Source organism: Scyliorhinus canicula, chromosome 1 (genome assembly GCF_902713615.1).
Source record: "Scyliorhinus canicula chromosome 1, sScyCan1.1, whole genome shotgun sequence".
In the NCBI taxonomy this organism is placed as follows: domain Eukaryota; kingdom Metazoa; phylum Chordata; class Chondrichthyes; order Carcharhiniformes; family Scyliorhinidae; genus Scyliorhinus; species Scyliorhinus canicula.
Genome location: NC_052146.1, coordinates 5359285 through 5377742, shown reverse-complemented (window position 1 = coordinate 5377742; position 18458 = coordinate 5359285). Strand labels below are relative to the sequence as shown.

The 18458-nt window shown below is 46.6% G+C and overlaps 1 protein-coding gene across 3 annotated transcripts in view; it reads right to left on the bottom strand.

Annotated features, from left to right (window-relative positions):
• The window catches only part of LOC119969233 (splicing factor SWAP), a 152004-nt gene extending 133996 nt beyond the window's left edge, over positions 1-18008 (bottom strand). For all 3 annotated transcript variants that reach the window (XM_038802691.1, XM_038802600.1, XM_038802783.1), the window contains exons 1-4: positions 17742-18008; positions 14980-15146; positions 14387-14518; positions 657-739 (exon numbers count right to left, since the gene is read on the bottom strand). In XM_038802691.1, coding sequence (XP_038658619.1) covers positions 657-739; positions 14387-14518; positions 14980-15146; positions 17742-17935 — 576 coding nt within the window. In that variant the 5' untranslated portion in view covers positions 17936-18008. The remainder of the gene's footprint in view (positions 1-656; positions 740-14386; positions 14519-14979; positions 15147-17741) is intronic.
• Positions 18009-18458: the final 450 nt, after the last annotated feature.

The window sequence follows — 18458 nt, the reverse complement described above, 5'->3', positions numbered from 1 at the left end:
TGGATGATCTGAAACACTGGAATAATTCTGAAATCCATGCTGTCGTTCCCTACCTGCCCATTATCAGTCCTAAGCTACAGACCACTGAACAATAAATCAGAACATTGTCCCACCGGGAACCGTTTTACTGGGAAAACTGACCATTATTGAATCTAATTCTCTGCACAGTGTTGACTGTCGAACAAGCTATAGTGCTATCAGTTAGATTTTCCACAAAACTCAAGGATACAGTTCAGAAGAGCTTGCTGAACAGTTGAGTATTTTCCAATCAGGTGCACTCTCCCTCAAATTTATACAAGAACTTAAAATTAAATGAAATGAAATGAAAATCGCTTATTGTCACGAGTAGGCTTCAATGAAGTTACTGTGAAAAGCCCCTAGTCGCCACATTCCGGCGCCTGTCCGGGGAGGCTGGTACAGGAATCGAACCGTGCTGCTGGCCTGCTTGGTCTGCTTTCAAAGCCAGCGATTTAGCCCAGTGAGCTAAGGTACACCAACAAATAAAAGGGTCTCAAAATCAAATTCACAGCCCATGAAAATGTCTCTTTTTGTAATTGGTAGGTATAGCATTTCTTCTTATTAAAAAAATGGACTTCACTTCCTCGCTACAATCAGAAACATTTTACGTGAAACTGCAAGAAACGCAAGATACTTACAACTTCGACATCAGAGGGGACAAGTAGCCCAGGAGGAGCAGTGTATGGCTCCTCATTCTCTTCTGCATTATCGTCACTTTCAACTGTCATTCAAAAGATAAAAGTACACCATCAATGCAGTACAAATACACCATCAATGCAGTACAATGTACAACTACAGTGACTTGTTCCAAATTTTAAAAAAATGCCCCTCATCAAATAATTAGCTGAGTTGAGTTTTCATTTGAAAATACCTCACCGCTTGACCATTTTATCAGAGTACCAAGTGTACATTTAATACACTAAATGTAATCCATAGTCTGAGGCAGTTAATGAAATTGTCCATTTATTCATCTGCGATGATTAAATAGCCTTCAGAGAGGACCTTTGGACTGTGCAGTACATCACAAGGACATGAAAGGTGCCAGTATAAATATAGCCGTTTCCTTCTTTCTTCACTCATTGGAATATTGATTAAGGAGTCAGAAGTTAAACTTGATACATTAGGTTGCATATATCAATTACAAATTAAGTCCATTGCAACTTGAATCTCTTTTCTAAATGATAAACTGGAAACAAATTAGTAATTTTAAAAGCTGTTACGTTGGTTCATTTACACTAATTATATCTATACCCAAGGTTATTAAATATTTAATTACCATTTATGAAAATTACATTACGATTTAAAGCATTTTTCTAATGAACATAGAATCATAGAACCTTACATCTTAGGAGGCCATTCAGGCAATCATGCCATACTATTTCCAGCAATAAGCACTTGTGCTAAGTTCCACATCTCCATCTTTTCTCCATAACCTTGTTACTTTCTCATCCTCCAGTACCTATCCAACTTTCTTTTAAAGTTACTGATGGAATCAGTTTTTAACCACCTTTCACAGGCAGAGCATTCCAGCAGCTCTCAGTGGAAATACTTCTCTTCATTTTTCTGCTAGGTCTTTTGCCAATGATTTTAAATCTATGACCTCAGATTAATGACTCACTCGCCAGAGGAAATAATTATTGCCACCTTGTCAAAATCTATCCTCATCTTCAATGCTCTTTGGCCACCTCTTCATCTCTGTCCCAAGGCAAATGGTTCTAACTTTCCCTACCTCTTCTCATGACTAAAGTCCCTCATCCCCAGTAGCAGCCCTGGTAAACCTCCTCTGTACCCTTTCTAAGGTCTTTACATCTTTGTTGAAGCGTGGTGCCCAGCATTGTCCATAATGCTCCAGTTGAGGCTTAAGCCATAATTTTTAAAGTTCTAGGATAATCTCTATGCTTTTATATTCCGTCCCTTTATTTATAAATCCAATGAACCCATAGCTTTTTGATCCACCCCAACTTGCTACAAGACCTCACTCTCTAGCGGCGGCACGGTAGCACAGTGGTTAGCACTGCTGCTTCACAGCGCCAGGGTCCCGGGTTCGATTCCAGGCTTGGGCTTGCGGAGTCTGCACATTATCTCAGTGTCTGCATGGGTTTCCTCCGGGAGCTCCGGTTTCCTCCCATAAGACCCGAAAGACGTGCCGTTAGGTGAATTGGACCATCTGAATTGTCCCTCCGTGACAGTGACCCAAGCCGGAAATCGAACCCGGGATCGTGGTGCTGTGAAGCAAGTGCCAACCACTGTGCTACCGCCACCCATAACCCAGGTTAGCCGGCCGAAGTCTTACTTGTCTGCTAAAACAAAGAAATACACAATCCCTTGCCAAAGACAACGTAGCAAGATAGGAATCACATGGCATGGTTTGTGGAACCAGTAATAATGCTTTGCGGAACTGCAAACTCACCATCCTACAAGCAACCTCATAGAAAAAGGGCTCTGCCCAGGTTTGGACGCATGGCCCCCATCCACACGGCTACTATTGAAAATTCTGTACCGTTGTCTGCAAGACTGATTTACCTTTTGCATACCTATCCCATCAACCGCACTATCTGTGCGGAGTCTGCACGTTCTCCCCATGTCTGCGTGGGTTGCCTCCGGGTGCTCCGGTTTCCTCCCACAAGTCCTGAAAGACGTGCTGTTAGGTGAATTGGACATTTTGAATTCTCCCTCTGTGTACCCGAACAGACGCCAGAATGTGGCGACTAGGGGATTTTCACAGTAACTTCATTGCAGTGTTAATGTAAGCCTATTTGTGACACTAATAAAGATTATTATTATGTGATGTCAATACCACCAGAAGAGTGAATTATACGGCCACCCAACAACCTGTGAAGGATAATACTTCACTGGATTTTGATTCTGGACTTTGAAACCCATGTGAAATACCATTTCTTTCCTATTTGGTCAATGCACTTTAAATCTTTCTTTTCTTTGTCTCTCTTACAAAAACCAGTGATCTACTGAAGGATTGTTACACTTTTTTTATTCATTCATAGCAAGTGGGCATCGCAGGCTGTGACAGCATTTATTGCCCATCCCTAATTGCTCTTGAGAGGCAGTTAAGAGTCAACCACATTGCTGTGGGTCTGGAGTCAAATATAGGCCAGACCAGGTAAGGAAGATTTCCTTCCCTTACGGACATTAGTGAACCAGATGGATTATTCCGACCATCCACAATGGTCATCGTTAGACTTTTAATTCCGGATTTTTATTGAATTGTCCCGGTTGGTCACCTTGACATGAAGCGTTTGCTGGGTGGGGTGGGTGATATCTTCTATCAGTGGTAGATCTGGATTTTTGTGCACTTTCTCACAATCGTGCTGTGCTAGCTTCATAATAAATTTATGATGACAATGTTGCAGAGCACAGGTTGTCATTTTGTGTCTGTTGACCAGGTTACTCCTGAGATGTTCCTCATGGTCTCACTCAACTGGACATCTTACCAGAGTTCTTCCAGACAGCAGCTACGGAGTAGCAGAGTGCCAAAGAGGAGGTTCTTAAAAGTTCTGGTGTTGGCTCCCCAAGAAGTTCCTGCTAATTTGTTGCAAGTCTTCAGTTTAGCTGAGTTTTTCTGGAGGTGTGGCTTAAAGGTCAGTGTGCAGTCCAAAACGACACCGAGATAGGTAGCTATAGGGTGGTGTCTGATGCAGCTGCCGCTTAGATAGAAGTCAGGTTCTTGATGACTTTGGTGTCCTTACCCGAGGAAGGATGTTCTTGCTATGGAGGGAGTGCAGCAAAAGTTTACCAGGTTGATTCCTGGGATGGCGGGACTGTTATATGAGGAGGGACTAAATCGGTTAAGATTATATTCATTGGAGTTTCGAAGAGTGAGGGGGCAGCTCATAGAAACATAGAATTCTAACAGGATTAGACAGGGTAGATTCAGAAAGAATTTTCCTGATGGTGGGGGGGGGGGGGGGGGGGGGAAGAGAGAGAAAGAGTCCAGAACTAGGGGTCATAGTTTGAGGATAAGGGGTAAACCTTTTTGAGGTAAGGAGAAATGTCTTCACCCAGAGAGTGGTGAATCTGTGGAATTCGCTACCACAGAAAGTAGTTGAAGCCAAAACGTTGTGTAATTTCAAGAAGAAATTAGATACAGCTCCTGGGGCTAAAGGGATCGGGTGGGGGGAGGTCCTCTCCTACTTCTATTTTCTATGTTTTACTGTATGAACATAAAGGAGGCAATGTTGCAATCCCTCTCACCCCACGTTTCAGTGCGTGCAAATAACTAACCCTCTAAGTTCATCCCATCTCAAGTTATTTGTGGGGTTATTACCAGAACCTGGATCACACCAAAACAGAGGGATTAGAAAATATGCCACTGCTTATAATGGGAGAAGCAAATCAAAATGTATTTCTGCTTAAGTCTGGATGGTGAGAAATGGGTGGCGAGAAGAGAAATTAATTCTATTTAATTTAACCACCCTCCTGTCCATAACATTGCCTTGAATGCCACCCATGAGAATTTCTGTAGCTGAACATCAAGATCCCACTGCTCAACTACTTTACAAAATTGTTCCATTTAATAATATATTGACTTTCTATGTTATATCTGTATCTCACTTCACAATTCTCCACATTGTACTCCATCTGCCCATTTCACCATCCTGCAACTGATAACCATCCTCATCACTACCTACCACTTTGCCAAGTTTAATGTCATCTGCAAACTTTATAATGCTGATCCCAATATCCGAGACTGGATGAAATTGCAAAATGTTTTGCATCCAAAACGGACCCTTGTGGAATATCACAGCAAAGCACCTCACAGTCTGAAAAACATCCAACATCAACTTTTCCCCTTAATACTACGTGGCCCCCACCTTAACAATAATAATCTTTATTAGTAGGATTATATTACATTGCAATAAAGTTGCTGTGATGAGGTCTCTTGTGTGGCACTTTATTGAATGTCTTCAGAAAGGCATAAACACATCTACTGCCCTACCTTGATCAACCTTCTCTGTTTCCTCAAATCAAATTAAGCTAATCAGGCACAATTTCTTTTTAAACAAATTCATCCTTCTTCCCCTTGATTAATCCAAGAATTTCTAAATGAGAGTTTTTGTCCCCAGTAATGGTTTTCCAAACTTCCCCACCAACATGCGGCTGACTGACCCATGGTTTCCTTGTATCTCCTTTCTTAAATCAGTAATACACATTAGCAACCCTCCAGACTATTAAATCTAGTGCGGATTGAAGGCCATAACGAATCATAGAATCCCTACAATGCAGAACGAGGCCAATCGGCCCTTCAGGTCTACACCAATCCTCTGAAAGACCACCCGATGGAGGCCCTTTCCCTCGCCCTATCCCCATAACCCCACCTAACAAAGAACAACACAGCACAGGAACAGACCTTCAGCCCACCAAGCCTGCACCGATCCAGATTTCTTATTTAGTTTTACTGTGTCCGTGTGGGTTTCCTCTGGGTGCTCCGGTTTCCTCCCACAGTCTAAACATGTGCAAGTTAGGTGGATTGACCATGCTAAATTGCCCCTTAAATGTCCAAATAGTTAGGTGAGGTTACTGGGTTATGGCAGAGGCAGGGTCTTAAGTAGGGTGCTCTTTCCAAGGGCTGGTGCAGACTCGTTGGGCCAAATGGCTTCCTTTTGCACTGTACATTCTATGATTCTACGATACTACTTATTGCCCAAACTATCTGTATCCCTCTATTCCTCGCCCGTTCATGTGTCTATCAAAATATATCTTAAACCTTGCTATCGTGTCTGCCTCCACCGGCAACGCGTTCCAGGCACCCACCGCCCTCTGCGTGAAAAACTTCCCCGCACCTCTCCCCTGACCTTTCTCCCCTCACCTTGAACCTGTGCTCCCTTGTAATTGAGCCTTCCACCCTGGGAAAAAGCCTTGACTATCCACCCTGTCTATACCTCTCAATTTTGTAGACCTCAATCAGGTCTCCACTCACCCTCTATCTTTCCAATGAAAACAATCCTAGTTTATTCAACCTCTCCTCATAGCCTGAACGCCCAGATCCTTCTGCATGTCAATGCTCCTAAGGGTTCAGCCATTTACTGTATAATTCACACCTGAATTTGATCTTCCAAAATGCATCACCTGGCATTTGTTCGGATTGAACTCCATCTGCTATTTCTCTGCCCAACTCTCCAATCTATCTATATTCTGCTTCTGCTGTATTCTCCGACAGTCCCATTCACAATCTGCAACTCCACCTTTCTTCGTGTCATCTGCAAACTTGCTAATCAGACCATCCACATTTTCCTCCAGACCGTTTATATATATTACCAGCAGTGGTCCCATCACCAATTTATTCAACACGAGTTACAGATCTCCATTCTGAAAAACTCCCTTCCACTGTTACTCCCGGTCTCCTCTTGCCAAACCGTTCTTTATACATCTAGCGAGCACACCCCAAATCCCATGCAACTCTACATTTTGTATCAATCTGCGATGAGGGACCTTGTCAAACGCCTTACTAAAGTCCATGTAGACAACATCCATAGCCTTTCCCTCATCAATTAATTTTGTCACCTCCTCAAAACACTTTATCAAGTTGGGAAAAAAATGATCTTCCCTGCACAAAACCACGTTGTCTATCACTAACAAGTCCATTTTCTTCCAAATGTGAATAAATCCTGCCCCTCGATATCTTCTCCAACAGCTTCCCCACCACTGACGTCAGGCTCACCAGTCTATAATTACCTGGATTATCCCGGCTTCCCTTCTTAAACAAAGGGACCACATTGGCTATTCTCTAATCTTCTGGAACTTCGCCTGTGGTCAAAGATGATGCAAAGATATCTGTTAAGGTCCCAGCTATTTCCTCTCTTGCCTCTCAGTAACCTGGGATTTATATCCCATCCAGCCCAAGGGACTGGTCTACCGTTACGCATTTTAAGGTATCCAATACTTCCTCCTTCATTATGCTGACATGTCCAAGAGTATTCACACACCCATCCTTAACTTCAATATCCATCATGCCTTTCTCCTTGGTGAATACCGATGCAAAGTAGTCATTAAGGATCTCACCCACTTCCTCTGACTCCACGCATAACTTCTCTCCTTTGTCCTCGAGTGGGCCTACTCTTTCACTAGCTACACTCTTGCTCCTTATATATGTATAAAAGGCCTAGGGATTTTCCTTGACCCTGCTTGCCAATAAGAAGTCTTACAACACCAGGTTAAAGTCCAACAGGTTTGTTTCAAACACGAGCTTTCGGAGCATTGCTCCTTCCTCAGGTGATCAAAAAGAGGATGGTGCCGGAGCGAGGCGACGCTCTGCAGGCTCTCCCCAACAGATCCACGTTTAACTTTATTTATACTCGTTCTAACCTTTTAAAAATTAATTCTAAAGCTAACATTATTACTAACCTCTCTCTTTTATCTTCTCTTGCAGGCTTGAAGATCCTCCGAGTCCCTTGGAGACCTTTTGACCCGACCCGACCTCCGTGACCTGGAAGATGATCGAGCCCAAACCGGAAGTGAAGCCCCGACCTCGATTTGGAGCCGACCCGGGCCTCGGAGCTCCAAACCTGGCCTAGCAACCGACGCCAGCCCCCGGATCGCCCGGCCTTGTCCCCGGAGCTCCCGACCCGACCCCCGATGGCAAGATACGGCTCAACGCGACCCCGAGAGACCCGCCCAGCGACCCGACCCGGAGAGGCCCGCCCAGCAACCCGACCGACCTGGTGATGGAAGAAAGAAAAATCCACATGGAGGCCCCACCGTGCCGACTTCAAGATCCGACCCCAGGAGCGCCCAGGGAGGGAACAGACCATGGGACCTAGCCCAATCTCGCCCAGGAAGCCCCTGCCCACAACCCAGGACCCCAAAAACAACGGAGACCGCGCGCGAGGACCCGAACACGCTGCAAGGTATTCCCGCGCCCGCAGAATGCCGGGACCCATCCGGATCGCAAACTCACCCCCCCAGCAACCCCACTACCTCAACCAGCGCCCGGGGCCCTGCCAGACGCGACCTCGGAAATGTAAACAGCGCCCTGGACCTCGCTAGCGCCCTGGACCCCGCCAGCGCCCTGGACCCTGCCAGACGCAACCACCTACCTTCCACAAGGGCGGACGTCTCCCATCGGATCCCAGGATCATCCAGCAGCAGCCGCCGACCGAGAAAGCGAGGGAAACGCAGCGGTCTGCAGGTTAGACTGAAGGAACGCGGTTTCAAGACCCCTCTCCCCAGCATACTCCTGGCAAACGTCCAAGCGATTGAAAACAAGCTGGATGAACTTAACGCCAGACTTACCTCTCAGAGGGAAGTAAGAGACTGCTGTGTGCTCTGTTTTACAGAGACATGGCTCACCCCCGCCTCACCGGACTCTGCCATGCAACCTGAAGGCTTCTCTATTCACCGGGCGGACCGCACGGCATCTTCAGGCAAAGCGAAGGGTGGAGGGGTTTGCCTCCTCATCAACTCCTCCTGGTGCTTGGATGTGGTGACCCTGGCGACCTACTGCTCCCAATACCTGGAATACTTGACCGTAAAGTGCCGCCCATACTATCTTCCACGTGAGTTCACTTCAGCCATTATCACAGCGGTCTACATCCCACCCCCGGCAGAAGTGAGGAAGGCGCTGGATGAACTGTACACAGTCATAAACAACTATGAAACAGAACACCCGGAGGCCTTGTTCATTGTGGCCGGAGACTTCAACACAGCCAACCTCAAGAGTGTACTGCCAAAATTCCACCAGCACATCTCCTGTCCCACCAGGGGCGACAACACTCTTGACCACTGCTACTCAAAAATCAAGGGCGCCTACCGTTCCATCCCCCGACCGCACTTTGGGAAATCAGACCATAAGACTGTGCTCCTTCTCCCGGCTTACAAGCAGAAACTCAAGCGGGAGAATCCAGCTAAGAAGGTTGTGCAGTGCTGGTCCGAGGAGACAGAAGAGCTCTTGCGTGACTGCTTGGAGACAGTGGACTGGTCCATATTTAAGAACTCAGCGACTAACTTAAATGCGTATGTCACCACCGTCACAAACTTCATCAGCAAATGTGTGGACGACTGCGTGCCAAAGAAAGCCGTACGTACGTTCCCCAACCGGAAACCATGGCTCAACCGCAAGATTGACTCCCTACTGAAGGACAGATCTGAGGCGTTCAAGGCAGACGACCCTGTCCTATAAAAGAAATCCAGGTACGACCTCCGCAAAGCCATCCGAGATGCCAAGAGAGAATATCAAACTAAGCTAGAGTCACAGACAGACTCTCGGCGGTTGTGGCAAGGACTAAACAACATCACGGGTTACAAAGCGAAGCCGAGCAGTATCTCTGGCAGCAGCGCACCCCTCCCCGATGAACTTAATGCATTCTATGCTCGGTTTGAGCAGGTAACCAACAATCCGCTATCGAGTGCCCCAGCAATCCATAATTCACCCATACCCACCATCACAGTTTCCGAAGTCAGATCGGCCTTCCTGAAAGTGAACCCACGGAAGGCGATGGGCCCGGACGGGATCCCTGGTCGTGCACTCAGAGCCTGCGCATACCAGCTGGCAGAGGTATTCACAGACATCTTTAACCTATCCCGACTCCACTCCGAGGTCCCCACCTGCTTCAAGAAGACCACCATCATACCGGTACCAAAGAAGAACCAGGCAACATGCCTCAATGACTACCGCCCGGTGGCCCTGACGTCAGTTGTAATGAAGTGCTTCGAGAGGCTGATCATGAAGCGCATCACCTCCATACTCCCGGAACGCCTTGACCCACTTCAATTCGCATACCGTCGCAACCGGTCCACATCAGACGCCATTTCCCTGGCCCTCCACTCATCCCTAGAGCATCTCGAAAACAAGGACTCCTACATCAGACTCCTATTTATTGACTACAGCTCCGCCTTCAACACCATAATCCCAGCCAAGCTCATATCAAAGCTCCAAAACCTAGGACTTGGCTCTCCACTCTGCAACTGGATCCTTGACTTTCTGACCAACAGACCACAGTCAGTAAGAATGAACACCAACACCTCCTCCACAATAGTCCTCAATACCGGTGCCCCGCAAGGCTGCGTACTTAGCCCCCTACTCTACTCCCTGTACACACACGACTGCATGGCAAAACTTGGTTCCAACTCCATCTACAAGTTTGCTGACGATACGACCATAGTGGGCCGGATCTCGAATAACGACGAGTCCAAATACAGGAGGGAGATAGAGAACCTAGCGGAGTGGTGTAACAACAACAATCGCTCCCTCAATGCCAGCAAAACTAAAGAGCTGGTCATCGACTTCAGGAAGCAAAGTACTGTACACACCCCTGTCAGCATCAACGGAGCCGAGGTAGAGATGGTGAGCAGTTTCAAATTCCATGGGGTACACATCACCAAAAATCTATCCTGGTCCACTCGCGTCGACGCTATCACCAAGAAAGCACAACAGCGCCTCTACTTCCTCAGGAAACTAAGGAAATTCGGCATGTCCACATTAACCCTTACCAACTTTTACAGATGCACTATAGAGAGCATCCTATTGGGCTGCATCACAGCCTGGTATGGCAACTGCTCGGCCCAGGACCGCAAGGAGCTTCAGAGAGTCGTGAATACCGCCCAGTCCATCACACAAACCTGCCTCCCATCCATTGATTCCATCTACACCTCTCGCTGCTGGGGGAAAGCAGGCAGCATAATCAAGGATCCCTCCCACCCGGCTTACTCACTTTTCCAACTTCTTCCATCGGGCAGGAGATTCAGAAGTCTGAGAACACGCACGAACAGACTCAAAAACAGCTTCTTCCCCACTGTCACCAGACTCCTAAATGACCCTCTTATGGACTGACCTCATTAACACTACACCCATGTATGCTTCATCCGATGCCAATGCTTATGTAGTTACAGTGTATATATTGTGTTGCCCTATTATGTATTCTCATGTATTTTCTTGAATTCTGTTTAATTCCCTTTTCTTCCCATGTACTGAATGATCTGTTGAGCTGCTTGCAGAAAAATACTTTTCACTGTACCTCGGTACATGTGACAATAAACAAATCCAATCCAATCCAACCTGTTGGACTTTAACCTGGTGTTGTAAGACTTCTTACTGTGCTCACCCCAGTCCAACGCCAGCATCTCCACATCATGGCTGCAAGCCAATGGCATTTCATGGTCTTTTAGCTCTCCCAGCTCACCATTGAGTTTGTTTCTACTTTCCCTATATTCTTCAAAAGCTTGTCTGTTTTTGTTGCCTAGACCTTATGTATGCTTCCTTTCTGACTAGTCTCACATTTCCCGTCATCCATGGTTCCCTAATCCTGCCATTTCTAGCCTTCATTTTCACAGGGACATGTCTGTCCAGCACTGATCAATTAGTCTTTAAAAGACTCCCACATGTGGGATTCACACTCAAATGTGGATTCACCCTCAAACAACCGCTCCCAATCCACATTCTCCAGCTCTTGCCGAATTCTGCTGTAGTGAGCTTTCCCCCAATTTAGCACCCTCACTCGAGGACCACTCGTATCCTTAGTCACGAGTATTCAAATACTTACAGGATTATGATCACTATTCCCAAAATGTTCCCCTAATGAAACTTTGGTCACCTGACCAGGCTCATTTCACAATACTTGGTCCAGTAAGGCCCCTTCCCTGGTTGGACTATCAACATACTGTTTCCAAAAACCCTCTTGGACACACCTAACAAACTGCTCTCCATCCGAACCTCTGCCACTAACGGGGAAACTAAAATCACCCACCACAACAACCCTGCTGTTTTCACATCTTCCCAGAATCTCACTACATATCTGTTCCTCTGTATCCTGGCCTATAGTACAACCCCAACATTGTGATTACACCCTTCCTATTAGTGAGGTCTACCCATAATGCCTCACTGCAGGGTCCCTCCAAGATACAAGATATTCTCACTGTGATATGTTCCCTAACCAGTAATGCAACTCCCCGAGCCTTTCTGCTAGCCCATCTATCTCGTCTAAAACATAGATATCCGGGAACGTTAAGCTGCCAGTCCTGTCCCTCCTTTAACTATGTTTCTGTAATAGCAACAATATCATAATTCCCCACATTAATCAAGCTTAAGTTCATCCGTCTTATCCATTATACTTCTTGCATTGAAGCAAACGCACTCCAGACCAAAGATCAGCGACTTCCCTCTGCTGCTCTCCCTCTTTGCTATATTTGTCTTAGTCTAAAGCTCTTTCCCAGTTTCTACACTTGCTGGCCTGCTGCTCCGGTTGCCACCCCTCTGCTATACACAACCTAGTGGACACAAAGGGCCAATTTAATATGGCCAATCCACCTAACCTGCACATCTTTGGACTGTGGGAGGAAACCCACGCAGACACGGGGAGAACGTGCAGACTCCACACAGACAGTCACCCGAGGTTGGAATCGAACCCTGGTCCCTGGCGCTGAGGCAGCAGTGCTAACCACTATGCCACCATGCTACCCCAAATGCCTCTGTTACTTTTGTCTTTGCTTCTTTCAGCAACCTAGAGTACAATACCAAATGACTAGCGTATTTTCTCAATCTATTGTCTTGTCCATGATTCCCTCGCCTTGTTTAGTGTAACTTTTATAGAATTATTTTGTGAAGTCAGATGTAAAGTACTCATTTAATACTTTTGCAATTTCTCCTGTCTAAGTGAGGATTTTCCCTTTGGTCTTTAATAGTCCTAACCTTTTCCCTAGCTAACAATTAATGGATTTATAAAACGTTTTAGAGTTCAATGTAATGATACCTGTCAATCTTTTCTATCAACGTTTGTTTGCCTCCCATTTTAATGTTTTCAATTCCCTCCTGTATTTTCCATAATCTTCTTGGTTATTAGCTGGATTTGCTGCTGACATTTATCGTATGCCTCTTTTTAATTTTAACTTCTACTTTCTTTGCCATCCAGGGTCCATTAGTACTGGATGCTGTACTTTTTCCCTTTGAAGAAATATCCTGAGTTAGTATCTGAGCATAATCTGCCGCCCTGAATGTTTTCCAGTGCTTCTTTACAGCTTTACCCTGCAAACACCCCCCCCCCCACCAAATCTATCCAAAATCACTGAAATTATCTCCCCAACTAAACATTTTTACCTTCATATCTTCTGGTCTCAAGCCGAAAGTTACTTTAGTTGAGGTAATTGTTAGCTGGATAATCTCCAATTTAACACACTTCGCTTACCCTACTCAAATACTGCACCTTTACTTGTTGGAAACATACTGATTGAGAAAGTTCCCCTGTACAAAAATTCCTCTCCTCCCCAACTCTTAGCATTATTTTTTCTCCCAGTCTATATTAAACTGAATTAAAGTCTTCAAATATTATTACCCTCATTTTGCTACATGTCACTGCAACTGGCTGACAAATTCTCTCAACCATTTCCTTCTCACTGTTTGGAGTTCTATTAGAGAGAAACTCCCAGCAATGTAGATTGAGTTGTATCCTTTCAATGTCGAACTAATGTCATCCTTAATAATACCACACACCTTCAACTTTTCTCTCCTCTGAATACCTTGTAGCTAGGAACATTAAGAACGTGCACCTCGTCTTGTTGAGCCGTATCTCAGTTAACGCAACCATGTATAATAATCTTTATTGGTGTCACAATTAACACTGCAATGAGGTTACTGTGAAATGCCCCTAGTCACCAGAGTCCGGCACCTGTTCGGTTATACCAAGGGAGAATTCAGAATGTCCAATTCACCTAACAAGCACGTCTTTCGGGACGTGTGGGGGGAAACCGGAGTGCCCGGAGGAAACCCACGCCAACACGGGGAGAACACACAGCCTCCGTGTCCTACCCGATTCTTTGTGGCGATTTTGGTCTGCAGTTTACTAATCTCAGATACACTGGATGTAGAGATACTTCTGTGACCTCTTTTGCCATTTTTGCTATTTTCCATGATCTGGTCTCTACAATTTTAATTTTTGCTCTCTATTTTCTACATCGAAAACTGTTTCCATCATTATCATGGGACACCTAAATTCCTCTACCTTTACTAGTCAAGCTTCAACTCATTTGCTAAACCAGCAAAGAGTCATTCTGCTTACCAGGAATGTGAAAATACAATAGTTTTGGTAGGAATTCTCAGGAAGTAGTTCATTTAGAAAAACCACAAAGCTTTGGTGCAGCATAGGAAGAGCCAACACTCAAGACTCAGTTACACTAGTGTTTGTTTGCAGCTATTGATGAACCAAGATATTCACAATAAGTTTGTCAAGTTTACTGTTAGTTTTATATATTTGTTTTAAATAAGTGTCAAAAGCTAAACTTCGGGTCTATACTTATATGTGAACTGAAGAGCAAAACGCTTTTCAAAACCAACTGCAGATTAGAAATGTTTTAGGGCCAATTGTTGAATGGTGTCAAGAAAAGATGTCGTATCCTGACAAAACTGAAATTAAAATTCCATATTTACCATCCGTTTTGGCAAGTTCTTCCTCTTCTGTTGGTTGTGATGGATCATAATAATCACTTTTATAAGCAAATCCAACAGCACTATAGATGCCATCCTCGGCTAAAGCCTCATTCAGACGTCTATATTCTTCCACTTTAAGGGCAGAGGTTTGTGGAGGAAAAATACATTCACGTAAGGAAGCAAATAACTTTAAAATCCGACATGTACATAAAGCTAGAGTTAAAATTTGACATTTAATAGCAACAGTACAGAGCGAATCATTGATGATTTTAAATACAATTGTCATTAATGTTAAAGAAAACTATGAAATCGCCTCATAACACATAATCAGCTTTCCCATTGAAGAGAAAGACAAAACAGAACTCTTAGTTTCCATTCTGCCCTAAGTTGCGAACAATTCTCTTTTGCAGGCTAATTTAACTACTCCTGAGATCCTTTTTGACAAGGAAGGACTCCTTTTCCAATCCCCAGGATACTGTCAAATAAGGAATATCAAAAAAAATGAGTACATGGTCAAATTACAGGAGGTTGTAAATATTTGCAGAAATTCACAAGAATTTGGTTGAAAAGTAAAGTCGTTTCGCAAAATGTACCTTGCCTCGCCTCCTCCTCAAGCAAGTCCGTATGCAAGGCTAAATACCTCTCTTCATCGCAAAGAGCGTCAATCCTCGCCTCTTCTTCCGATAAATGATAATCTCTGTTCCAAGTGTACTCAGCATCACATTCTGAGAGGTCATGTAAGTGACCCCGACAATCATACCTGTAAGGTGAAGACACTGGTCAATACAAACGTAAAAAACACACCACTGGTCAGATCACATACTTACCACTTTAGGTAACCTGAAAGTGATATTTAAAGAAGCAAGCAACAGTAACATTACAAATGACATAAAAATATGAAAATGAAATAGCTTAATATATTGTATATTTAAAGTTAAACATTTAACTGCCTCTACAAGCTGGTAAAAAGTGCACTGAAAAAAGTTAACCCTGTTTCTCACCACAATATTGAACAGTTAACAAAACGGAAAACAAACACCCGGTTTGCCAAGTACTGACACTTTTAAAAAAGAATCTTACCGTGCATGTTCCAGTCATTCACTCGCACTGCTATCTGTCAAAGACACTCCTGCTTGACAACATTTCATCTGCAAAAAGCAGTTTTAACAGGCGCACAAACCCCGAGGACATAAATACCTATCAGCAAGAACCAAAAGGGCCGTAAATGTCCTTGTTTCACCATGCTCTGCGTTTTCCTGGAGGAGGAGGTGGAGGAGAGTGAGAGCTCTTCGTCAACTGGAGGCCCGTCCCTTGGAGGCAAAATCATGACCAGGACTGATTTTTTTTCCTAGTCATTTTATTACCTGGCAAATTCACTGGGGAGAGAAGTTCTGGATTACGTGATAGAGAGAGACATTTATATATGTGTATATATATATAGATGTATATATATATATAGATATAAATTATATAAACATACATAGAAATTTCATTGGATATACAGCACAGAAACCGGCCATTTAGCCCAACTAGTCCATTTATATAAATAATTGTACATAAAGAGAGCAGAGAAAGGTTAGGGAGATAAATAAGAGACTGCATGCCATTTACATTTAACAGATAATGGTCCTCCAAATGCCAGCGATTGCATGTATTTTAAAAAGTAAATACTTGCATAAGGAATAAGTCACCTTTCACTAATATAAGATGTCCTAAATCATTCTCTGTCCAATGAATCACTTTGAAGGGTAATCACTGTTGTAATTTAGGAAACACAGCAGTCAATTTGCGCACAGCAAGATTCCACAAACGAAACCAAATAATCTGCTTTCCTGCCAAACTCGTTTTGAGGGATAAATGTGGGCCAGGGCACCTGGCGGGACTACCCTTTGAAATGGCAGCTGCGGGATCCTTTACATCCACACAGCAGAGAGTGACAGACAAGGGGCCTCTGGTCTAACATCTCAACTGAAAGGTGGCATCTGCTACAGTACAGCATTCATAAGTGGTACACATTCCTGGACCACCAAGAAGCAAATTTAGCGCAAACGATCCATCTAACCTGCACATCTTTGGGCTGAGGGAGGAAACCGGAGCAACCGTTGGAAACGCACGCAGACACGGGGAGAGCGTGTGAACTCCACATGGACCCGTGGAGAGCATGCCTCTCCTAACTAACCTGGGGAGAGGGTGCATGCTCCGCATGGTCCCGGGGAGAGCGTGCGCACTCCGCACGGACCCAGGAAGAGCGTGCGAGCGACGAACAGACCCAGGGAGGCGCGCGTGCACTGCACGGACCAGGGGAGAGTGTGTGAGCTCCGCACGGACCCGGGAAGAGCGTGCAAGCTCCGCAGACCCGAGAAGAGCGTGCGAGCGCCGCACGGACCCGGGGAGGGCGTGCGAGCTCCGCACGGACCTGTGGAGAGCGTGCGAGCTCCGTCCAGACCCAGAGAGAGTGTGCACGCTCCGCACGGACCCAGGGAGGGTGTGCACACTCCGCACAGACCCAGGGAGGGCGTGCACACTCCACACAGACCCAGGGAGGGCGTGCACACTCCGCACAGACCCGGGGAGGGCATGCACACTCCGCACAGACCCGGGGAGGGCATGCACACTCCGCACAGAGCCGGGGGATCGTGCGCACTCCGCACGGACCCGGGGAGTGTGCGCACTCCGCACAGACCCGGGGAGAGCGTGCGCACTCCGCACAGACCCGGGGAGAGCGTGCGCACTCCTCACAGACCCGGGGAGAGCGTGCGCACTCCGCACAGACCCGGGGAGAGCGTGCGCACTCCGCACAGACCCGGGGAGAGCGTGCGCACTCCGCACGGACCTGGGGAGAGTGTGCACGCTCTGCACGGACCCGGCGAGGGCGTGCAAGCGCCGCACGGACCTGGGTAGAGCGTGCGAGCTCCGTCCAGACCCGGGGAGAGCGTGTGCACTCTGTACAGACGCAGGGAGAGTGTGCACACTCCGCACAGACCCGGGGGATCGTGCACACTCCGCACGGACCCGGGGAGTGTGTGCGCACTCCGCAGAGCCGGGGAGAGCGTGCGCACTCCGCACGGACCCGGGGAGGGCGAGCACACTCCGCACAAACGGTCACCTAAGGCCAGAATCAAACCTGGGCCTAAATGATCTAAAGGGCCGAGGAAGAGAATCTCCCTCCCCTACGGAATAACAGAAATGCAATGTTTGTTTGGGAAAGCTGACATTTTGCTGACATTAAAGCTTCTACTGTTCCAAAAGAGAGCTGGAGAGAGAGCCTGCAGTGTGTTGAGGAGAGAGAGAGAGAGAGAGAGAGTTAGAGGGGTGGGGAGGGGGAGATACAGAGTGTGTGAGTGGGTAAACCGACCTATCGATGAGGAGGGCCGGGTCTCCCATCCAGGGGATGAGGTGCTTGCCTTGCTCGTGGAACTGGGCCTTGTCATCCTCCCGGAAGAGTTTGCAGGCGTAGCCGAACACCAGCAGCTCCACCACCTTCTTCTTCTCCTCCGCCTTCTGCTTCTTGCGGTGACTGGGGAAGGGGTAGGCCCGAGGCTGGGCCATGGCTGCCGGTGTGGTGAGTGCGGAGCGCCCCCCAAGGCCCGGCCTCCCGCCTCCCGCCGCACAAAATGGCGGCGGCCGCCCGCGCAGCGCTCAGCGCTCAGCTCCGGGCCGCACATTCACCCCGCGGGGTTCTCCCCCCCCTCCTTACCCGGGCTGGAAAAAATACCCCCCACACACACATCCTCTCCCCTTCCTCCTCCCGCTCACACACCCCCTCTCCGCCACCTCTCTCAACTGAAAACAAACACCCGCCCCGTGTCGAATCTGCCGATCGCTGCCTGGCTCTCCCTACAATCCCGCAGCCGCCGGCACACCTGCGGTAAAATCCGGGGGCTCTCCAGCCTGCTGCAACACATTCAATAAGAAGTCTGACCAGGTTAAAGTCCAACGTGTTTGTCTCAAACACTAGCTTTTGGAGCACTGCTCCTTCCACACCTGATTGATTCGAGTAAGAAGTCTCACAACACCAGGTTAAAGTCCAACGTGTTTGTTTCAAACACTAGGGGCGAGATTCTCCGCAAAT